General features: G+C 37.7%; 1 protein-coding gene across 1 annotated transcript in view; it reads right to left on the bottom strand.

Moving 5' to 3' along the window:
• Nucleotides 1-6,703: 6,703 nt before the first annotated feature.
• The window catches only part of grik3.S (glutamate receptor, ionotropic, kainate 3 homeolog S), a 228,697-nt gene continuing 209,842 nt past the window's right edge, over nt 6,704-25,558 (bottom strand). Inside the window, exons 14-16 of the mRNA XM_041584018.1 lie at nt 13,872-14,094; nt 9,503-9,753; nt 6,704-8,110 (exon numbers count right to left, since the gene is read on the bottom strand). Of these exons, the coding sequence (XP_041439952.1) occupies nt 7,916-8,110; nt 9,503-9,753; nt 13,872-14,094 (669 nt within the window). The 3' untranslated portion in view covers nt 6,704-7,915. The remainder of the gene's footprint in view (nt 8,111-9,502; nt 9,754-13,871; nt 14,095-25,558) is intronic.

Below are 25,558 nucleotides of genomic sequence, written 5' to 3'. Positions count from 1 at the left end.
CACAAATAGTGCGATCGAACGATCGAAGGATTATTCCTTTGATCGAACAATTAAATCCTTCGAATCGAACGATTCGAAGGATTTTAATCCAACGATCGAAGGAATATCCTTCGATCAAAAAAAGTTAGCCAAGCCTATGGGGACCTTCCCCATAGGCTAACATTGAGTTCAGTAGCTTTTAGATGGCGAACTAGGGGGTCGAAGTTTTTTCTTAAAGAGACAGTACTTCGACTTTCGAATGGTCGAACGATTTTTAGTTCGAATAGTTCGATTCGAAGTCGTAGTCGAAGGTCGTAGTAGCCCATTCGATGGTCGAAGTAGCCCAAAAAACACTTCGAAATTCGACGTTTTTTTACTTCGAATCCTTCACTCGAAGTTAGTGAATCGGCCCCTAAAAGTTAATTTAAAGGTGAATAACCCTTTTAATATAAGCTATATCTTACTGAAGTAAGACACTTTCTAAATATAATCAACTAAAACTCTGTACTGGTATTCTAAAATAATCAATTTATATCTGCTTCAGTGACCTGTCAATCTTTATGCTCTCTTCATGCAGAAGTCAGGATCAGATTTTTATCTACAAGTAGGTCTAATATGTCTTTTGGGGGAACTACCTTAGAGCAAACTCAAATAACCAACTCAACACAACCAAAAGTTAATAAAATAACATGGTGACAAACACCATGTATTCAAAGAAACAGGGATATCAGAGCTGGTGATCTTGAAAGAGAGAGCTCTAATGCATCTTCTAGGCAAAGGGTACATCCCCTCCACCCAATGGATGTATTAGACCTAACTGTCAATCACAATCTGACTCCACCTCCTGCATGAAGCAAGAATGAAGAGAGACAGGTTGCTGAGAAGGGGAGAACGCAGAGTTTGATTGTATTTAGAAAGTTACGTATTTCAGTGAGATGTAATAAACCTTCTACCCACTGACAATATTTGCATTTACATGGTGGCGGAGAGGGTCAGCGACCAGAGGGATGAAGACTTAAGAGTAAGGGGTACTATTGTATTTCTGAAAGTGCTTCTTTTGCAAAATCCTAGAAAGAGCAACTTGCAGACATCAAAAAGAAAAAAAAAGACACACATGCATATTATATAAACTTGTTTTATTTAAAACTTTAAAACCATATTACCCCTTACAGCAAACTGTGCACTTGAATATATCACAGTGTTAAAAAGTAAAATAATATCAAATTCAGTATATATATATATTTATGTATTTATATATATATTTATATCTTATATACATTTTTCTAGTATGGTCTGAAAGTAACACGGTTACTATGAAACAAATAAAAATTACAAAATGTTTACAAAAACTATAGTTATAGAAATTTTAAATGTTGAATTATATCCTGGATAATAGGTGTTTCGTTTCATGATAAGCATAAGAATAGAGTGATTGTGGAGCAAAATATAGCCTTATATGTGTACTGGAGAAGATTTTTTGGCGTTTACAAATTCCTGGATCACCTTGGAACATATATGGGGGGATGTAATAAAAGTCGCAAAGAGCAAAACAGTTTGCACAAATAAGAATAAAAATTTGCATTTCGCAACTACTAATACTCTTCCTTAAGCTGTTGTGAATTTTCATTGTGCATTGCCAACTTTTAAGAAGTGCTTGAATGTCTCATAATCTTTTGGAGCAAACGTAACAACTTTTTCAGTAAGAGATTTTATTACATTCACTGCACACTGGCGCTAACTATAAAATTGCAAACCTTCTTCCACTGTCTCTAAATAGTTTTCGGGTTCGCAAAAGGTATATTAAATTTCCGCAAAGGAAAATTTGTGCGCACAGAGACATAACTTTTCTCATTGTGAATATTTTTTTCCCTTACCGATTTTTATTACATGCCCCAGATTGTTTCCTATGTCACATGGTGCCATTTAGGATCCAGGGCAAACACAGCTATTGGCTGTTATTGTACTTGCTACTAGATACTAGTTTGACTTAAAGGAACTTGTTTCTAGCTACATTACTAGACAAAATCACTGTTTTGGTGTGACATTGGCAATTGGTCACTTTTAGGAAGAGTTATGTAAAATCCTGTACCGAATGTTCAGTTATAGTCAGAGACTCCTGTTTTTGTTTTGCGGTTTTGTGTGTGTTAATATGTGTGTTAACACTTTGTAAAACTTTTAGTGGGACACTGGATACTGCAATGGTTATACTAGAGTTTCATGTAGTCTTACATTGAGCTAAATGCACCATGAATGCCTTTTTGACCCATATGTGTCTTATTTGATATGATTGTAACTGTTTTCTATAAGGATGAACTTAAGTTTAAACATTTAAGCTTAGATTAAAAGACTCTTCTCTTTTCCTCACCCTCAGATTTGGAAGAAGACCTTAAGAAAGGGGTCAGGAAGTATATTGAGTGTGGCTACTCTTAAATTTTTGTAGCAATTTGCACTCAGTCCTCTACAGTGTTCCAAGCTTGGTGGGAACCCGGCAGAAGCAACATGCCGCAATCATCTGTTTAGTGAAAAGCATGAGACCTGCGTAGTGATCCACTATATTATGGCAATATAGTTTTTGGGACAGAGTCGTTTGTTTCCTAAATCAATATTTATCAAAACAGGACACCCCAAAAAGCTTGTGTAGCATAATCTGAAGCTTTTACTAACATTATCTGATGATTGGTCCAGGTCTGCACCAAGATTAGTAGAAAATTTGTGTTAAGCATTACAGATATCCTCAAATGATAAGCAGCAATACATGCTCAGAAATGTACCTGCAAACACACTTTCTTCGATGAAGAAAGAAGGCATGAGAATTAAAAGAAATGCTTACAAATATAGATTATTCAATGCCATATTTTGTTTCTTATAGCAAAGATGCCAGCAGCATCCACAATAAAGAGCATGTCCACCCAACTATGTTGTTTTTTGCATACATAATGTAATTCTAAGCAACTTTCCAAAAGACATTCATAAAAATGTTCAATTATTTCATTCATTTCTAAATTACTTTGATAGTCCCTGCCACACTATAGAAACAATGTATCAGAAATTGGCTCTCCTCCTTCCAAGACTTTCATTCCCACAATCCCTTGCTTGCTGCCCTTATTGTCCTTCGCAGAACATGGACGGCACTGTGAGTCCTTTTTCATAATAATAATAACTCTTGCTTGTTACATGGAAAGATGCTCTTCTGCATGTTCTATTCATTTCACATTACAACATACAACATACTACCAATGGCTTCAATTTTTTTTAAAGAATAGATAACAGTCCTGTTATAGATACATTGACTTGATTAAAAAAAATATTTAGTAAAAGACGTTGTGATGCAGGTGAACCTGGTGTTTTGGTTAAAAAAGTCAAACAACAAGCAAATAAGCCTTGATTGATATCTATGTAAATAATTACAATGTCAGCATTTATTTTGAAGACTCTGTACCATCAAAAGTATGAATGCAACCAAAGTCACTGGGGTTGCTTAATAAATTGCAGAAATTACCTTTACAGATTCAAAATACAAACACAGATCTGGAGGGAGTAGAAGCCAATGATTCCAACTACATGATTAGAGTCAGAGCTTAGTTTGGGCAGTGGGAAAAGGGAAAATGGATAAAGCAGATTTTGAGACCTATCAAGAGGAAGGAAGAAAGGGAAGGTAGGGAAGGGAAAGGTAGGGAGGAAGGGAAGGATGGAAGGACCATGCATCGGCTACGGATCAACTGTCTCCTGCTGCTTGTGTTTTGATCCAGTAATGGATGATTTAAAATGTAAATATCTGTATTTTTATACCACTAAATCACTGGAAAAATAATTAATCCACTAGGACAAATACTAATACTAATATACAGATAAGGCAGGATAAATTGAAGCATTTATCACACACAGCTGCACGTCCAGCCCCCCTCCCCCAGAAAAAAATGAATGCATGGTATCTGTAGATGCATTTTTGGAGGCAACAATGACTAGACAGTTCTAGTTAGTTGCAAATAATTTGATGTTACATTTTCATGGTGCACATTGGGAATGTCTCCATAGTTTGCCAAGTATCTTTCACAGAGTTAAGCGACATGAGCTGCCTTTGGGACCATTTTAAAAAAGATATTTATTTTTCCATTTTAATAAACAACTGTACATAAAGAACAAACTGTAACCAACTTGTCCTTTTAAATAAAAACGTATTAAATTTCCTTCTCGCTTTTAGAGAAACTCTGAACCACCCACTCAAACAGGATCCAAGGTGAGGGAGGGACTGAACGACCCTGCTAGCCTAAGTGGAGGTGGGTAAATTTGTCCACTCGCTGGTCAGGGACTGACTATTGAGGTTTCCACTTAATCTTAGGAATCAAATATCTCTGTGGAAATAAAGAATATTCATTTTTTGGGGTTTTTATGCACTTTTTTTTTTACATAAGCCCAACTCAAGGAGCTCATGTCATAAATTGAGTCACAATAAACCATATTTTCACATTCATTCCTGACAGCAATATGGCTCTACAAATGTGTGAATTGTCCATTTATACTATGAAGCAAATGTCACCAGCATTTACCACCAAAATATCAGTTAATAACCCTTTTCAGCATGTGGGATCATGAGTCATTATGGGACTGCATTGGCCAATCATTGTATATCTATATCCATAGCACATGTGTCAGTAGCTTACTTTTAAGCTTCTACAGATCACTGGTTTTCCTATATAGCACAAATGCCTGTAAAATAAACGGCAAATATTAACATCAGTGTATACAGTATATACTGCTGCTGTGATAAAATACAAACTGAGATTGCATTAAAATATGACATTTATATAATTGATGCATTCCAGGCTTTTGGCAAAGAGTGACCTTTTCTTTGATGACGTTTAACAATATAACATGTAATGAAAACGTTATATTGTTAGTTGCATAACCTTAAATCTCAGTATGAGAACTGGTAACCTTTGACCTAAAAGCAAATGTTAAAAAACAGATCTGCTTCAGTCTTTGTGCCTTTTATTACACATGGGGGTAAGAGCACTAACAGGTGCAAAAGCAAGCGTTTTGGTGTTCATCTAAATATCACTTAGATCTAGGATCTAGCTGTACTGTATACCTTAAATATAAAGAGATATGAAATCTTGCACATAGTACGGTGAACAACATTTGACTGATACAAAAATTAGGGGGAAGGAGGGGAGATGCCTAAATGCCCCGCCTGATCCTCATGAGTACATCATTGCTAAACACAAACAGTACTTTATTCATGGAGATAACTTTGCTCCAAAATGGAGTGCAAGTACCTGCAACAATTCTTCTTCTTGCAGGCAGGGCTCAAAGTGCAAAAAACATGGTAGACTGCAACCATTTTTTGCACTTTGCAAGTAGTAAATGATGCCTAAAGTGATGCACTAGTTGTTATGTTCCAAAGTGTAAATTTTTGTCTGTCTTTTGCAAATGACAATTCTGCGGAGTGGTAGACTGCTGTACTGCGCTATTATATTTTATAAAACTACTTGCTTGATTGTTTTGTTCAGTTTCCAAAAATACAATTATCAGTAAATATTGCCCCTATTTGTAAAGCCTTGATGGCTCAAGAGGGAAAAAATTACTGACCAAACTACAGATAAATGGAAGACTGAATAGATAAAGCTTCACTTTTGTCACACTAAAATGAACTTTGTTCAAGTTTAGGTTGTTATCCACTAACGTAAAATAGCAAATCGAAGGAACATTCATTGAAATGTGAGACCAATCCCCCATATATGAAATAATAAAAGGCATTAAATGCTACCTGTTGATTAGTTGCTAATGCTATGGGTTGCTGCACCTGGGCAAACTAAGAACATTTCAGCACATTAACTTTTTTTCAGAATGATATTGATGAAATGTGTAAGCAGTGAAAGAAACCCCTAATAGGTAAAAGATTTCAGAACCTGACAATCCACAATGCAGGGCTGTTCCTGCCATGAGGCAAGATGAGCACCTTGCCTCAGACGGCAGTGAATGGCCAGTTACAAGGGGCGGCAAAAAGCCGCCTCCTGTAACTTTATGAGCCGAATTTCCGGGTTTTTAAACCGGAAATTCGGCTCTGCTAGTGCAGAAAGCGCAGTACGCACTCATTGCACTACTGATACCGCCCCTTTTGACCCGGTCTGATGCTAAACTTTTAAGCGCGGAGCGGGGGACGGCTTCGGGGTTGCTGCAGCCCACGGATCGCCCCTGCCACAATGCACATTAATTAAGTGCACATTACAGGAACCATTACTTTGACTTAACAGTGTTACCATTTCTCAAAATCGAGCCATGATAGGATTCATCAGGCACACATTATCAGCATTTTTGTATTGATTATTCAATATATTTACATTACCATCTGTGCTACTTTGGTGATATCTTGGAAATTGTGAAGCTCAACGGGTTTGGCAATCACTACTCTCGCCTATACCTATCATTAACAGACCTGCTGCAAATATTTCCATTTTTATTATTTTCCCTTTAAGTACTATAGTAGCTCCAATATTTTAATGTTTATTTTGCGTAGATATGATGGGCTCATTACACTCATTGGTATTGTTGTTTTTATGCAAATGCATTTGATCACTTCTTTATTTGTAATTCATTTATGTTCTCTTAATAGCAGAGACAGACAATTTTTTAAAATTAATTATGATTAAATTGCTTTTTTTATGTGCAGCAATTAATTGTTAAATTGCTGCACATATAAGATGGTTGCACGCCTTCTGTTTGCTATGTATAATTAATGGTTTCATAAAGAGTTAATTAGGAGACCTGAAGAAGATACGTAAGTGTTGCAGAGGGATTCACTTTGTTTTTATTCTCGCAAAAACCAAGGGAGGATTTATGGGCAGAGATACATGCCATTGGCCATATGCAGCTGTCCCACATCTTAGGGGTATAGAATGCCTATGTTTGAATAAAAACAGATGCAGCTTTGTGCAATAGTATACAAGGAATGTCTGCCCCAAAAGGTAGAAATATTTGTGCTAAATGTTTTCCAACATCCTAATCAGTATGGGGGAAGAAGGGTTCTTCTCTTACTCTGCTCTTACATCCAAGAAAATGACTAACTTTAATATAATAAATGAAATTATTACTATAGCTTTGGGTTTATGAATGGTAGTTAGTAGTAACAATGAATTCCCCAGTACTAATAAGCCACTGACTCTACTAAGCAATCCTCTTTCTTTGGTTACCTGCCAGGATTGGTGGATAAAACATAGTTAACACTGGGTATCATATAAAATGAAGCTGAATGATAAGGACACATTTAACTTTAATAAAGAAACATTATAACAAAATTATGTATATTATGGCATTACTGTGTGTTATGGATTTCCTTGCAAGTTGTAGGTTCGTGCTGAAAGTCTTGTTGATTTGTGATAGGGAAAACAGTTCATTAAACCTGGTGACTGAATATTTTTTCCCTTTTTTCAGCTTAGTGTTTGCTTCTAGATTTGCATTAGTTCAGAAGTCTTACTCTTCATGACACAGCCTTATTAAAAGGCCCAGTAGCTGTCTGATTCAGACATATCTTAAAGGCTGCACCTTTTGCAAACTTCTTATAGGCACAGCACTGAGGTATGAGTTCCCACAGATTAGACTGGCCGACCAAGTGTGTGTTCAAAAGGTACCACAAGATAGGACTTGGTCATCCATTAAGTCAATGGTTCTACACCAGCACAGACAAAAAGAGAAAGAAAGGAGTTCTTTTTATTTTTATTGCCATGCTCATAAAAAGTCACAAGTTTGGGACTTCTCAATATCGACTGAGGATGAAACAACTTGGCAATTGTTTGCCTCTTTATTTGTAAACAGGACACTTCTGGCTGGAGAGTGTTCGTTGGCTGGATGCCCAATGTCTCTGTAAGAGTCAACATTGCTGGAGAGGGCATTAGTCTGAGGATGTGTCGTGGAGTTGGTCTCTGGGATAGTAGTAATTCTATGGGAACACAGGTGTCAGTCCAGTGTTGCAGGTCATGTTGTCCTTTCCTGGCAATCTCCTATCATTGAAAGTGTGCATATTAATAACCGCATCACTCTTTACCATGACGGGCGGCTGTGGTTTGTGTTTGACTCGTCGCTGGCAAGTAAGGGACAATCGGATCTCATCAGCCATAGTACTGCAGAAAGATCGCTAGAGAAAGAACACAACGGTAAACATTAAAGCCTGTTGCACCCTAGCATAATATAGGAATCGTTAGTGATACTATGATGCATCTTTACATAGCATATACAGTCAAGTGGAAAAATGTTGTTATATTTACATTGATATGTCAAGATAGAAATTATTGAGAAACACCAATTAGAGATGGAGTAATGTTTTAAGTACAAATTTCCCAAACTGATGAAGCTACAGTCATTTGTTCTATTTGTAATGTTCAATGTAAAAAATGTAATAATGAGGCTTTTGTGAGGTCTGCCGTTTTTGTAAATTTGACTGCAAAATAGTGTACATTAAATGGGAAGTAAAGTCTAAAACAGAATAAAGCTAGAAATGCTGTATTTTGTATACTAAACATAAACATGAACTTACTGCTTAAACATCTTTGCAAGACCAAGACTGTGCACATGCTCAGTGTGGTCTGGGCTGCTTAGGGATCATGATAAATTATCAAAACAGCACAAGTCAAATAATATCTGCCAGAAGCCGATATGGCCAGACTGATTAATAATCAGAATATGCAGAGTGCACTGGATACTGTGTTGTCATGCAATCTAATGTGGATTTTATAGTTTCTGTTTGATACAAACTTTCTCCAACTCTACAGAACCAGTGGCTGTAGCAAAATAATCCTCCAAATAGAATCCCAGTTTATCTGTTTAAATCTGGCTCCATGACCTTTGTCCCTGCAGCTGGAGTTGGAAACAGTAAAGGGGATGTAAAGGCAAAAATAAAATCCAATACAAATTTCTACACAGTTGCCAACTGCTCTACAGGGAAACAAACAAAGCTGTTTGAGTTCTACATGGCTAGGATGTAAGGCAGGGGCTCCCCCTGCTGTTCATAAGAATTATTGTTTCCCTGCAGAGCAGTTAGGGATGGTCTGACAATTCCTCTCCACAGCAGTAAATGAAGGGAGAATTTCTTTGCATACAGTCAGGTTTCTTATAAAAACAGTACACATTTTTTAATTAAAGTATATTGGAGATAGGTTTCTTTTTCATTAAAGAAAGTAAAAATGGGATTTTATTTTTTTGCCTTTACATGCCGTTTAATATGGTACAGTACTCAGTCCTATATTGGTTTTAAGAAAATCATCCCCTATCTGTGACCTAACCCAAGTTTTTTTCTTTCAGAATCCCTCACATTACCCACACCTCTCGTCTTATAAACTAACACAAAGCCAATTATATACTGTAATAGTCTTCTATTGCACTCATTGGCATTGTAAGTGGATAGGAGGCAAAATTTTGCCATATAATTATGTGATAAGAGTTAGAGGAAAGGTAAATATTCACCATTTTGCCTGAAAAGTGAAACGCATGAATGTATATAAAATAATTTTAATACAGACTAATCATTTACCTGTTCTCTTTCAGCTGTTTTTCTAAGCTTGTACACAAACTCTGCCATGGCTACCACCACTGAGAGGATAAGTCCACCTGCTAACACAATAAAAATGCCCCCCATGTTTTGAATTCCAAGAGCACTGGCCTCTTTATTTTTCTCTTCTGGGCATCCCCCGACTCTCCACCATCTTTCTTTCATTTTGTGAATCTCGTCAGCTTCCTGGAGTTGAAGGATAGCAATACTGATCCTGTCTCGATATGGAGAACCTAATGCAAAAAAACAGCAAATGAAAAAGTCTCCCCCAACCAATCACAAAAAAGCTTTAGACAATGAAGTCCAGTAACTAATCAGTTGAGTTAAACCACTTTTTTTAAAGGTACTTTGTCAAAATGCACTGTGTGAACTTTAGTATAACTGTGCCTCCACTGGAGCTGCTGCCACTTCTAGACCAGGTGGTAGCTCCGGAGTTTCTTTAGTAATTTGCATCAATTGATGCAGCACATTGTGTCTGAAGAATGAGATGCGCATGTCACTATCATGCCAAACATCAGAAATGATGCCAACCCAACAAATGCAAGTGTAATTGAATCATCTTGTTTATTTTGATGCATTGGCCTCAAATACATCAGATGCAATGCTCTTTCACGAACACAACAACACTGTTGCATTATGGGATAAAAAGCATGGCAATTCTCTAGAAATTGCTCACTGTATTTTTTGATGTAAATGACCCCTCATGTCTCAAATAACAAGTAAACTAGGCACAGGACTATCAGTGAGAGTGTTATAACTTTCTCTTTTAAACACCACAAGTGCTCTCTCATGTCAAGGCATACTTATTAGTTGATTTAATTTGGTTTTATGGATTTTTATTTTAAGTATAAGTACTACTAACCAACAACAATAAAGAAATAAAAGAAAAGCCAAAGGGAAACAGACATTTTGCTGTACTATATTGTAAATCAATCTCTACACAAAATGTAATTATTCACTACTAGAAGAGACAAGTACAGAGTTAAAAAAAAAAGGAAATCTATAAACTAATTCACTTATTCCTTTAAGCCAATTAAAGAATTTGTTTAACAGACCTAACAGATATGAAGTCTTGTTATGCAGTAAGGGAAAAAAAAAATTACAGAGCACCGCCCTCTGGCAACAAAAGATTTGCAGAAATTGTTTTCTAAGCATTGCCTTGCAGAGGAAACAGTACAGACAAAGGAACAATAGGGATGCCAAGTCAAAAACATTGGAGGGAGCAACTACCATACCAAACAGCTATTGCCCATGTTACATGTGTATGCCTGACTCCCTACAGACCAACACAAATATACAAAGAAAAAGAAGCACAGAGCATCAAAAAAAATAATATTTGTATAAAAATTCACCTTTAATTGACCATATTAAAATCCATGAAGCACAATAACATATTATGTAATGGACCATATGCTTAGATAGTAGATATACACATAGGGGCAGATTTACTAAGGGTCGAATATCGAGGGTTAATTAACCCTCGATATTCGACTAGGAACTAAAATCGTGCGACTTCGAATATCGAAGTCGAACGATTTAGCGCAAATCCTACGATCGAACGATCGAAGGATTATTCGTTCGATCGAACGATTAAATCCTTCGAAACGAATGATTCGAAGGATTTTAATACAACGATCGAAGGAATATCCTTCGATCAAAAAAACACAGGCAAGCCTATGGGGACCTTCCCCATAGGCTAACATTGAGTTCGGTAGCTTTTAGCTGCCGAACTAGGGGGTCGAAGTTTTTCTTAAAGAGACAGTACTTCGATTATCGAATGGTCGAATAGTCGAACGATTTTTAGTTTGAATCGTTCGATTCGTAGTCGAAGTCGTAGTCGACGGTCGGACTAGCCCATTAGATGGTCGAAGTAGCCAAAAAAACACTTCGAAATTCGAAGTTTTTTTAATTCGAATCCTTCACTCGAGCTTTGTAAATCTGCCCCATAAAGTTGATTCTAACTTCTAGCTGATCCAAAGGTAGGCAAAATAAACACTGCAAGCAGTCTACTTTCAAACCATTGGAACCAGTTGGCATTGGAACCAGTTCTTGGATCAACTTTGTATGTGGAGGCTTATGTATAAAAGGTCTAATTACTAATTACTGACTTTATAGGTTTTAGAGGTGAGACCACTATTAAACTCTATTTCTCTAAAACTACAAATGCCATGAAAGGTATTAAAAGATCTGAATAACCCTCTAATGGGGGAATGTAATAAAAGTCGGTAACAGAAAAAATACTTGCAATGCGAAAAGTTATGCCTTTGTGCAAATTTGATATAGCTTTTGCGAACCCGGAAACTGCTTAGTGACCTCTTCCGACCGTGGAAGAAGGTTTGCAAATTTTATAGTTTGCTCCAGTGCGCAGTGAATGTAATAAAACTTCTTAAAGCTTCTGAAAAGAAGGAAAATATTTTCGCACAAAGGCATAACTTTTCACATTGCGAATATTTTTTCCATCACCGACTTTTATTACATTCTCCCATATGACACCTTCAAGCACTTAAAAGCGGGCAATGCGCAATGAAAATTTGCAATGCAATAACAGTTGAGTATTACATAAATGCAATTTTTTATTCTTATTTGTGCAAATTGTTTTGCTCTTTGCATCTTTTATTACATTCCCCTATAAAAACCTCTAAAATTTAGTTATTCAGATTTTTTTTATCAAAAAAAAATCCAAAAACCTCTAACAGTCTGAATGGTTAAAAAAAATGTCCAATACAATCAGCAGAGCTCCCATTGACTTCTATAGGACCTCGACTACCTTTACTTGGAGAAGTTTTGTATAAGAGTACCTAAGATACCATACCTAGATTTTGTTGAACTACAAATTAATGCATAAGCCAACATTTTGTAACTTATATCATCAAAAGTATATAATAAGAATCCCACCTGACCTGTATAAATATGACTCCATGATCTTTGTTATTGCAACTGGAGCTGGAAGCTTTAAAGGAGAACTAAACCCTAAAAATGTATATGGTTAAAAATACCATATTTTATAAACTGATTGTACCAGCCTAAAGTTTCAGCATCTCAATCGCAATGATTCAGGACTTTAAACTTGTCGCAGGGGGTCACCATTTTGGAAAGTGTCTGTGCCACTCACATGCTCAATGGGCTCTGAGCAGCTGTTGAGAAGCTAAGCTTAGGAGTTGTTGCAAGTTTACAAATAGAAAGTAAGGGTTGTCTGTAGTATAAGGTGATGCTACAAGGATGATTGTTAAATTCTGATGCTAATTACACTAAACTGACATGTAGTAATTATCTGAATTAATTTCTAATCAGCTTTATATTGTGACATTTCTATTCTGTATATCTGAGTTGTGAGTTGTCTACTTATTTAGTTAGGCTTTATTTCCCCTTTAAATAGAGTTTTTCTACCACAGAATAACTTTACAGCAATATGTCCTTCCCCTGATGTTTTATTACAATGTAATATCGTAAAGCCAAAAATAACATAGTCACAGTATCGTGGATAACAAGAATATGGCTGACATAGTGCTGGTCAGCTGCATTCTCATTGGTGAATTTTATTGCGTCTGTAATTATGTTTTTTGGACATCTATATAAGAGAACTAATGTGGGACAAATTTATGTAGGGTTTACAACTCCTTCAATATTTATTATAGGCAGTATACCTTAGTGATATAATCCCTATTTATACTGGGGACCACATTCTATGAGAAATATGTATCTTAGTTTATCTTCAGATTGCCCCATAAAAGAAAATGGAGCTTTCATGAGATAGCAAGTGATGTCTATTCTCTACGAAATTGAAGTCAACACGTGAGAGATATGCATATAGAAGAAGCTGAATTTTGTTATGTATTTAGTTTCTGTCATACACCGAAATTACGAAAAACAGTATATGACTCCACTGTGCTCTGTATTATAAAATACATGTCATGACTTTCTATTTTAACCTCCTATACTCAGGCCTGGATTTTTATTTGGGCCATCACTAGGCCAGAGGGTCGACCACCTGCCCTGTCACCGTGCCACCCTAGTCACTAATCAGGGCCGTCTATGCTGTGCAGATTAATGGCATACTATACAGAGAGAAGACAAAGCAATGTGCAGATTGAGATGAACTCTGCAGCAAATCGAGAAAAAAAATGCAATTAACCATTATGACCGCATTTCCCAATAAATCAACAGTGGACAATGAGAAACAGTGCAGATCTGACTCCAAAATCAAATTACTGAATGCCTATCCTGTGATGGTCTGGGTATTATAGTAAAAATGGACATTTATAAGCTTGTACATAAAATGTGAATCCTGGTTAAAAGATGGAGATAATTTGTGTATACTAGCATCCCTCACTGTGTGATGAAGCCATCTTACCCATGGGTGTTCCAATTCCATAGCCTTTGGAATCTAGGAGCCCTCCAATTTGAGTAAGGTTGCAGTTCCTTTGAGTTATATATTCAATAGCTGTTGATTCCATTAGCAGTGCATAGTCGGCTGAAAGGACTCGCTGGATGCCTTCCTCGTTACTTTTAACAAGCGCAGACGGCCTGCTGCTCATGAACGCCCACATCTTCTCAAAGGTCGAGATGTGAGATTTCTGCACAGTAAACAAACAAGAGAGGGGGTCATGCTCTGTATTTGGATTCATACAGTTTATTAGACAAAAGGTGTTTTGTTTATTACTGTCAGATGGATAAAGCCAGCAAATTATCGTAGGACATTAAAAGACTTTCTTTTTTTTAACCACAACTCAGGGATATCAAGGGCATTGGACAGCAAAAACATTTTAAGGGAAATGAAAGGCACTTGCATATCTGTCTGACTTTTCCTCACTTTAAGACCCTCATTATACATTCGCTTCTCACTGAGAAGACGATTTTGTAAAATACATACATAATCATTAAACTGGTACACAGATATAAAAAAAAAACCTTTGTTTGCAAAACAAACAATATGTGAATCATTTTTGGCATTTTTTTAAAGGTCATCTCTTCTTTAGCATAGTATAAAAACATGTAATTCTAAGCAAATTTTCATTATACAGGTATGGGACTTGAAGAATGCTTGGGACCTGAGGTTTTCTGGATAAGGGATCTTTCAGTTATTTGGATCACCATTCCTTAAGTCCACTAAAAATTATTTAAACGCTAATTAAACCCAAAAGGATTGTTTTGCTTCCAATAAGGATTAATCATATCTTAGATAGGGTCAAGTACAGGGTAATGTTTTATTATTACAGAGAAAAAAGGAAATAATTTTTAACAATTTGAATTATTTTATTAGAATGGGGTCTATGGGGGTGCGTGGCCAACCATGATCTGAGCAGGACGCACTTTACTATCTCAGCAACTGGAAATTCTGGATCCGGAATTACCTTTTAACGATGGGGAAATGTAAGCAAAAGGAACAGACCGGCGCGCTAACTCCGTTCCTGCACAAGTCAGCACATGCGTCATGGACCTGGGTACTCCGAGATGGCGCAGAGATAGAACAAGAGCACATTTCACCTCCATCCTCGCTTAGTGACTATGACCCTTCAGCCTCTCCAGGTCAGTCGCAAGCAGCACATATGCGCTCTCCAGATCTTTTAGACTCTCCACAAACACCAGTTACAGTGCAAAAATTATCTGAACAGTTGCAGGGCCTACAAAATACTCTGACTAATACCATCACTAAAGCAGTCTCAACAGCTATCCAGGCCTTAAGAAAGGATATTGATAATCTGGGAGAGCGCACTGATCATGTGGAAACAATCGCAGATTACTTAACCCAACGTTATGCTTTTATTGAGGATGATAATGTGACATTAAGGGAAGAATTAGCCATGTTAAAAGCTCATTGTGAGGATATGGAAAATAGATCCCAAGGCAAAATTTGAGATTTGGGGATACCGGAGGGCTTATTTATACAGTTATGTTCTCATCTGAAGAAACCTGCCGGCTGGATACCCTTGCCCTTCTTAATATATATTCTCCAAATAGAAACTAATTAGCTAATTAGCTTTTCTGAAACAAATCTTGGAGAAATACCAAAATTTGTTATCACAACATACAATAATTGGGGGAGACTTTAATCTCACCTTCTCTCAGGATAAAGATAGATCCCATCCCTCACCTGATAAGAATTCTAACCTTCTCTCTAAAAGATTTAGGCAATTAATGAGACAATATATCTTGCAGGATGCCTGGAGAATTAACCATCCTAGAGATAGACAATTTATATTTTACTCAAACCCGCATCAGGTATATCTGAGATTAGATTATTTTTTTTTATCACGTCAATGTCTCATATCTAATTTTACAACTACCATATTGCCTATTTCTTGGTCAGACCATGCCCCGGTGTAAATAGATATTACGATTGGCCCTCCTCCATATAGACAAACACATTGGCCTTTGAATGAAATAGTGCTCTCTGACCAACAAACAAAAGAGCAAATTAAGAAGGCCATTGAGGAATATTTTTCGTTAAATACACCAACGGCTCCCTCCAAACCAATTTTATGGGAACTATAAAAGGAACTATAATTGCCATTACTTCCGCTAGGAAAAAGCAATGTTTGTCCACCTTGACTAAATTAACAGATACACTCAACGTCCTGCAGGGTCAACACCAATGGCTAGGCACCTCCTAGTCATAAAAGTCCAAATATAGTTCGATTCCGAGGAAGCTAGGATCACTTCTCAAAAGTCCAGCGTCAACTCAGGTTCTCCTCCACCTGTTAGAAAATTCTTCCAAATGTAAAGTCGCTGTATTCCTCCAAATAAATTTGGGGAGGGAGAATAACAGAAATAACTTTCATATAGTGTAGTATTTTTAAACGTTTTTTGCTGACCCCCTTGGTGTCTATTTAAAACCACCGTGCTTTACAATTCACACTATAATTGTGTCATCCAATGTTTCGTGCCAAACTTACATTCAAAGCAATTTTAAAGAAAAAATAAAAATAAAAAAATATTAAAAAATAAAAAATGGAGGAGAAAGGATTGTTTTGTGAATTATTACATTAAAGAGTAGCCAATACGTGCAGCCCTTGTTGTTATTTTTTCACCCTGTGTGCACACAATAATTACATAACTTTTAAGTGCTGAGTGTGAACACACTCTAACCACAATTCAGAGACCGATCGTGCCAGTAGCACAAACAACTCACCAGACGTGAGTTTTGAAAGATCAAAGATCAAAAAATGCCGACTCCAGACTCCGCTGGTTCCACCGATTATGCGTGAGTGAGGTGAGCAGGCTGCAGTGTTTAATGGTTAATAAGCAGCTCCTTCCTTGGTTTTCGTTTTCCCCACTCGTTTCAGCCCCATGACTTGGGGCAGCTGTCAATTTCCCAGCTGCCCCAAGTCATGTGACTTGTGCTCTGATAAACTTCAATCACTCTTTACTGCTGTACTGCAGGTTGGAGTGATTTCACCCCCCTCCCTTCCCCCCCCCAGCAGCCAAACAAAAGAACAATGGGAAGGTAACCAGATAACAGTTCCCTAACACAAGATAACAGCTGCCTGGTAGATCTAAGAACAACACTCAATAGTAAAAACCCATGTCTCACTGAGACACATTCAGTTACATTGAAAAGGAAAAACAGCAGCCTGCCAGAAAGCATTTCCCTCCTAAAGTGCAGGCACAAGTCACATGACCAGGGGCAGCTGGGAAATTGACAAAATATCTAGCCCCATGTCAGATTTCAAAATTGAATAAAAAAAATCTGTTTGCTCTTTTGAGAAATGGATTTCAGTGCAGAATTCTGCTGGAGTAGCACTATTAACTGATGTGTTTTGAAAAAAACATGTTTTCCGATGACAGGATCCCTTTAATACATGCAGACCAGGTGGATTTTATTACAGGAAGACAAGCAGGGGATAATACTAGATGCACCATAGCCTTACTTGAAGCAATCCAATGAAGAGGCAAACCTGCAGTTTTATTTTAGTTTAGATGTCGAAAAGGCATTTGATAGATTGAGCTGGCCTTTTCTATTCTCTCTACTAACTCATACGGGATCCTCAGGTACCTTTGTGACAGCCTTAAAGGCATTACATAGCCTACCAACGGCACATCTTAAAATCCCTGGGGCAAAGGGAAAGTTGATAAAGATAGGAAATGGGACTAGACAAGGGTGTGCATTGTCTCCTCTATTATACGCTCTAAGTATAGAACCCCTAGCGGTCAGAAATCAAAAGTATATCGAAATAGACCTTACAGAATATTAGATAGCGCTGTTTGTGGACGATGTCTTATTTTCTCTCTCAAACCCACATATATCTCTTCCATCTCTCCATAAGAAGCTGGACAACTACGGTGCATTTTCTGGTTATAAAATTAATTGGGATAAGTTGGAAGCATTGTCCCTATGTATGCAGTCATTGTTTGACATCTCTACTTTGTCTCAAATCCAAAGGACATTCCATAAGTTTAATTGGGGAAATAAAGTCGGTATTATTAGCTTACAAGTTACAAGGGGGACTGGGAGTTCCATCAATACAAAATTACCATGATGCAGCTCATTTACGCTGGATAAAAACCTTGTCCCACTTTGATATTACCTTGAATTGGGCTAAAATAGAGAGTTCATTCATAGCTCCAATACATATGGGCACCTTAATCTGGGATAAGGGCACATGACCAACACTTCCTAAAACTATGTTAGAATCTACCAAGACAATATTTACTGTATGGCAAAGATGGAAGCAAAAGCAAAACCTAAGCTCTTCCTTTTCATTGTTGACTCCATTCTTAATAATTTAAGATTTATCCCAGGAATGCATGCCTCCTTTTACCATAATTGGGGAACTAAAGGTTTATTTAAGATTTATGATGTAATATCTCAAGATACTCATAAAATGCTTTAATTTGCTGATCTCCAAGCTACGCTACCTGAAATTCCTATAAAATTTTATGAGTATCTTCAAGTGAGACATTTTATACAACCATTTTTTACCACCCAGGGTAAAGCTGGCCATAGACTCAAAGATCCGCTCGTTTGGTGACCGCCAAACGAGCAGATCTTTCCCCTTTATGCCACTAACGGCATGGCTATATCGGGGGTAATTCGAACGATCGAATTACGATACGCTAAGGGGCTCCGACGGGTCGGTCGGTTAAAAATCAAATCTTCATGATCAATATAGTGGCCAGATATTGATCGGGAAGACCTGTCGGAAGCCCCCATACACGGGCAGATAAGCTGTCAAACCACCGATATCGGCAGCTTTATCTGCCCGTGTATGGCCACCTTTACCTGGATCTCTCACCTTTTGAGAAAGTAATCAATGCAGGATGGCTCCAAAAAGCACTGCTGTCTAAAATTTATAAAATTTTGAAAACAATACCACCTACAGATTTCATAAAACATAAATATATGAACCTTTGGGAACAATAACTTAATGTAACTCTAACATTAGAAGAATGGGAAGCTATTAGGTTAAATGCTAAAAAATTGTTACGTGTGTAAAACAAAAGGGAAATATATATAAAATTATTATGCCTGACTCTTTCAGGCTTTATAAAATATATCCACTGACCTCTAATCAATGCTGTAGGGGATGCCCTGACCCAGGCTCATTATACCACCTACTATGGAAATGTCCAGTTATCACGGCTTTCTGGGACAAAGTCTACAGTATAATTTCAAAGGTCACTTGCAAAGACATTATAAAAGACCCTATAAATTTTCTACTGGGAAAACCTATTGAAGAGATTTCTAGACCATCACAAGTATTGGTTAATCATATACTAACTTTGACACGTATAACTTTAGCGGCCAAATGGAAATTGGCTGGGTCTCCATCTATCCAAGAGGTCCATAGAAAACGTATTTCAAATATGTCTTTTGAAAGCATGATTGCATATAATCAAAATAGAACTGTGCCTCTGAAGATGCACCAGTAGTTTCCCATTTTCTTTTCTGCTGATTCACTGCACATGATGATCTGTGCTGCTGTCACTTACTGAGCTTTGGGACTGACTCACAATATACAGTACATATAGAATATACATAAATATTTGGACAGAGACAACTTTTTTCTAATTCTGGTTCTGTACATTACCACAATGAATTTTAAATGAAACAACTCAAATGCAGGGTTAACTATGTCTGGGTTCCTGGTGAAGAAGAGGATTCCTTAGATGCGGCTTACAAAAGGCCTAATTTAAGGAGGGTTTCCTGGCCTTCTTCCGGAGTAGAGCTGGTGTCTTGCTTGTTGTGGAAAGTTAAAAGCAGGTCAAACGGAAACAACCAGCAATAAGGAATTTTCATGTTGTGATAGAGTTTTTTAGTGGAGGCCACATTGCACATCTTACTGGAATTTCGTGCAGCAGTGAGTGTGGCCCCTTGGGACTGGTGGTAATGGAATCTTATGTTTCTGGGTGAGTCCTCTGGTCTCCGTGGGTGAAGAGCCCGATGTAACCTGTCTATTTCCAACCTTGCAACTGGGAAATCTGGTAATAGCCCCTGCACTAGCTCTGTAATAGATTGTTGCAAATCAGTAATGGCTTCTGGTAGACCCTGAATCCTTATATTGTTTCGCCTTGATCTATTGTCAGAATCTTCGATCCTGTCCTTCATCTCTTTCAGCTGAGATTGTAGAGTGATAATGTCCTGTTTGTGTAAGTCTACCACTGTGATCATATCATCCACTTTAGATTCAATGTCTGTGGTGCGTTGGCCTAATTCTGCAACCTGCTTTGTGAGGTCTGTAGTAATTTTAGCAGCTGTGGCATCTAGCTCTAGCTGCAATAAAAGCTTAAATTTCCTCAACAATACCTCATCTGCCATCCGTGATGCTTCCTCTCTCTCCAGAGAGTTTATTGGTTGACTATTGAGCAGGCTAGGTTGCGACGCCATCGGTGAGGCCGGCAAGCTGTTGTGGGAAGATCAGGCCGCAGTAGAAAATCTGACACAGGTTGTGGCATCGTTGTTGGTGGAGATTGGGTTTTCGTCCACTTCTGACGGGTCAGTTTGGTCCACTGGCTGACCATGTACAGGACCGAGGTCTAGAGGTGATAGTGTGACACTGGTAAAAATATTAGGATGTTATTATCGCTTCCGATATCTGGAAAGTGCTTGGCTGGCACGGAGCCATCTCAAGGTATGGCTATCTTGGACGACGCATGCATCTGCCCCTCGGGTTTAGTTCTTTTTTAAGGATAAGTGATTAAAAGTGAAGAGATCTTCCATTTTTGACTAATCATATGGAAAAGCCTCTACAATATATATATATATATATATATATATATATATATATATATATATATATATATATATATATATATATTCCTACAACCCCTACATGTTGTCTTTATTGTAATGAATGCCTTATCCAGTGTAACGGCACATAAGCAAGCAGCTAATATCTATTGTTAACCAGTTTTAGCAGCATGCTTCTTTCTGCTGCAGAAGGAAAAGAGTGTCAGAGTTGCACTGCATTGGTTTTGTGGGGTGGTTTCTAGTATTTGTGGATGCCAGTGTCATCATTACACATCTATACATTTGCCTCAGGCTGGAAATGCCATCTGGCCATTTGGAAACCCTGGAAGGGCTGAAGGTTTTGCATTATTAAAATTAACAGCCACATGTGGAAAAGCTTGTGTGCTATATCTGGAGAAAAGCTCAGGCAGCTGTAATGCTGATGCTTGGGAGTTGAACCAGCTCATTTTCCGTTAAAAAGCCAATGATCTCACAATAGATCACACCATGGGGTAAAGCAGTTTACTTGTGTAGTATGTACAGAAGCTCCTTACATGAAAATCCTTGCCAAGGAAGGACAATAAAGCATGCTGAAGAGGTTTAGATTTTAACTACAACCATTATAGTAAGTGGCACTTACATATAATACCGTTTATTTGTAGTATGATTATTTTATTTTGCTGAGGGTGCTTGCTGACGGCTTAAGTTTTCAGTGTAGGTTTGTGAATGTGCAGCAGTATACACATATAAAAGAGATAATTTCCTAATGCAATTGAAAAGCAAAAAAATCCATCGACTGAAGCACCATTTACAAATGTGCTTGCATTCATTTATACTGCTGTGGTCTGGCACTAAAACACAGCTTGTGCCATTTTGCTGCATGGTCAGGGCCGGGCCAATTGGTAGGCAGAGTAGGCACGTGCCTAGGGCTCAAAGCTGGGGGGGCACCAGACACATACCTCCTCTGTCACCTACCCCCAGTCTGGTCCGCTCTGTGCCCGACTCTGTGCTTTTTACTTCTTCTTTCGCTTCTGCACATGTGCGTGAATTCACAATTGCATAAGGGCCAAGCACATACTCTAACCCCCTACTCCCCATCTTCCTGCCAGAGACCCCTGCTCCCCACTATTCACTCTCAGATAGGACAGAGACAGTCGAGGGGGATTTCTTTACAGCTATAGAAGAAGCAGACCCCACAACCCCCCCCCACAACATGTCTGCTTTCTCCATAGTTACACCACTGGCACAAAGTACAGGATGCACCAATGCAAGGGTGACCTGCAATACCTGCCTTGAAGGAACAGTTCAGTGTAAAAATAAAAACTGGCTAAATAGATTTAAAAAATAAAAAAATATTTCTGACATAGTTAGCTAGATACAAATGTAATATATAAAGGCTGGGGTGACTGGATGTGTAATATAACTAAACATAACCCAACTTCCTGCTTTTCAGCTCTCTAACTCTGAGCTAGTCAGCTACATAAAGTGGGGCCACATGGGACATAACGGTTCAGTGAGCTTGCAATTGATCCTCAGCATTCAGCTCAACTTCAAAAGCAACAGTTATGACCCATGTGCCTTCCATAAAGTCACTGATTAGTTACTGCCTGGTAACCAATCAGTGGAAACCAGGAGAGCTGAAAAGCAGGAAGTAGTTTTCTGGCTATTATATTAGACATCCAGTCACTCCAGCCCTTATACATTACATTTTTAGCTAACTAACTATATTAGAAACATTTTTTATTTTGCACAGTCTATTTATTTACTTAGTTTTTATTTTTACACTGAACAATTCCTTTAAGGATTTCTTTTGTATGTTGTACCTCCAAAACCACATATGTCATATACTGTATTAAAATACCTGAATCTAAAAGGCACAAATGAAAACAAAAGCTAAAAAGTACAAACACCTCTAAAAATTCAAGTTTTCTGGACAATTACTAATGAAACAAATCTGAAAAATTCTAATAGTCTGAATTGCTAAAAAAAAAAAAAAAATCAAATAGAATTAGAGAAGCTCCCATTGACTTTTATAGGACCTCAACTGCTTTTGCTTGCCAAATTTTTGTATTAGAGTTGTTCATGGTTATACTTAATAAACCTTGATGTGGTGTTTGTGCAGATGGCCTGTAGATGTTACTGTGCTCAAGACTTATACTGTGCATACTTCATACAGCTTAAAAGTGAAAGTTACTGTTGTTGTAATAGCTGTGTGACTCTGCTAATAAAGCACTGTTATACTCTACTCATCCTCGGCTACCCAAAGCATAACACTTGATTTTTTAGACTTTTAGATAAATATAAAAGCACCTATTCTTCCAAACCCTAGTGAGCCTACCATACCTTTTACTGCTTGGATCCATATGTTTGAAAATTACATTATTGTTGCTGACCAAGGGGAGATTTCTGCTGCTAGAAAGCATGCTTTACTTATTCACTGCCTGGGAGCAGAGAGACAGCATATATTCTATACATTACCATTACCTGATGATACTTATGAAACTGCTCTTACTGCTATAAAGAACTTTTTCGTGCCAAGAGTAAATGTGGTTGCTGAAAGATATAAATTCCGCCAACGTGGACAGCGTAATGGCGAATCCACAGAACAATTTGTAGCAGCTTTGAGAGAGCTGGTTGTTACCTGTGAGTTTGGGAATCTAACAGATGAAATGCTAAGAGACCAAATAGTGGAAAAAACAAACTCACCTTGCATTAGAGAGCAGGATTTAACCCTTGCAAAGGCTATTACAGTTGCTAGCCAAATTGAAACAGCAGTGGCAGAGGCTAAAACTCTCAGTCAGGGAACTGCGGGGAATCTACACATTGTGAATTCAGCACTGTGACCTAATAATGTTCAGTCACAGGCAAAATACAGTGCTAAGGAAAGGGATTCACCTACACTGCAAAACCATACAGCAAATACAAATAGAAAATACTGCTTTCGCTGTGGTTCAACACACCACACTGCAAATCATGTTACATGTCCTGCAAAAGTTAAATGGTGCCGCAAATGCACAAAAGTAGGACATTTTGCTAAGATCTGCCGTAGTTCTGCTAAAGATGTTCATGAAGTCACTACTACAAATGTCACAGTATTAAGTGTGGATAAAGCTGCTACATTTATTCCAGACAAGTTTATATGCACTGTCAGTGTCAGTACTGCTTCTGCTGACAAGGGACACTCCATTAACCTGATGCTTGATACAGGTTCAGCTGTTTCTAAACTACCAAAGGATATTTTCTTGAAATACTTTGCAAAAGATCTGCTTGTTGCACCTGCCCTGAAACTGGTCAGTTACTTAAAGGATCCAATCCCTGTGCTTGGTTGCTTGCCAGCAGTGACTGTACAATTTGAATCAAATACTGCAAAATGTGACTTTTACATTGTGAATAAGGGTACTGCTATACTTGGAAGGGATCTCTTTGCTGCATTAAACCTACAATTAGTTGATGGTCTCATTACTACAGCACCAGTGTCTGCCACACAGCCAGTATCTAAAATTTCACCACAAAGCAACACTTCACTGGGTTGTGCAAAGAACTTTGTACACAAGTTAAGTTGAGACCAGATGTAAAACCAGTACCATTTCCTGATTCAGCAAGGGAAAAACTTGCTATTGATATTGTCGGTCCTTTTACAGATGCTGCTATAGACTGCAGATTTGCTATAACCTTGATAGACTATTACAGTAAATGGCCTGAAATTGCATTTGTTTCTCATATAACATCAGCTACAGTAATAACATTTCTGTCTACAGTCTTCAGCAGAGAAGGTAATTCAAAGGAGTTAATATCAGACAACGGACCACAGTTTGTCTCATATGAGTTTGAATCCTTTCTGAGAGAGAGGAATATTGTGCATAGGAAATCTTCAGTGTATTACCCACAAGCAAATGGAGAAATCGAGCGATTCAACAGAAGTCTGAAAGAAGCACAACAGACAGCAAATCTAACTGGGAAATCTTGGAAAGTATTTACAACAGAGTTCCTACATAACTACAGAGCAATGCGCCATGCAACAACCCAATCATCTCCAGCTGAATTATTACATGGCAGACAGATGCACACTAAGTTACATGTTGCAGACATCAAACTTCCACAAAATACTGTGCCTACAAAATCATCTACTGCTGACATTGTGAAATGTCAACAAGCCAAATGCAAGGCTCATACTGACAGAAAATGTGGTGCAAGAGAAGTGCACTTTCAGCCTGGATCTTTAGTCAGAATTAAGAAACCAGGAATACTGAAACAAGGACAATCTAAATTTACTACACCACTTGAAGTGAGATGCCAGCGAGGACCATACACATATGAACTGTCTGATGGAAGCATATGGAATGCAAGTTGTCTTGCTCCTGTTAGATATGACTTTGGAGAAGCTCCATTTGATGAAGGACATTTTGCTACTCCTGATGTCAACTGCAATAGGTCTGAAAAAAGTGAACATATCAGTCGTACTGAAACTACCTGCATGGACCAAGGACTTTGTGATGTGAAGAATGTATAATATTGTTTTAAAATACATACTGTTTAATTGTTGCTGTTTATTATAGTTGTCCAAATGCTTTCCTACTATAGGGGGGGTATGTGGTGTTTGTGCAGATGACCTGTAGATGTCACTATTCTCATACTTATACTGTGCATACTTCATACAGCTTAAAGGTGAAAATGAAAGTTACTATTATGTAATGGCTTTCTGACCCTGCTAATAAAGCACTGTCATCCTCGGCTACCCGAAGCATAACACTTGATTTTTTAAACTTTTAGATAAATATAAAAGCATAAATTTCAGAGAAAAATATGATTCCTGAACAAAAATAGAAATTGAATTTTAGCAAATAGGCCTCTTATTGATGAGCAAAACTGCT

Source organism: Xenopus laevis, chromosome 2S (assembly GCF_017654675.1).
Source record: "Xenopus laevis strain J_2021 chromosome 2S, Xenopus_laevis_v10.1, whole genome shotgun sequence".
NCBI lineage: Eukaryota > Metazoa > Chordata > Amphibia > Anura > Pipidae > Xenopus > Xenopus laevis.
The sequence above is the reverse complement of the archived record's forward strand: the minus strand, read 5'-3'. Positions and strand labels throughout refer to the sequence as shown.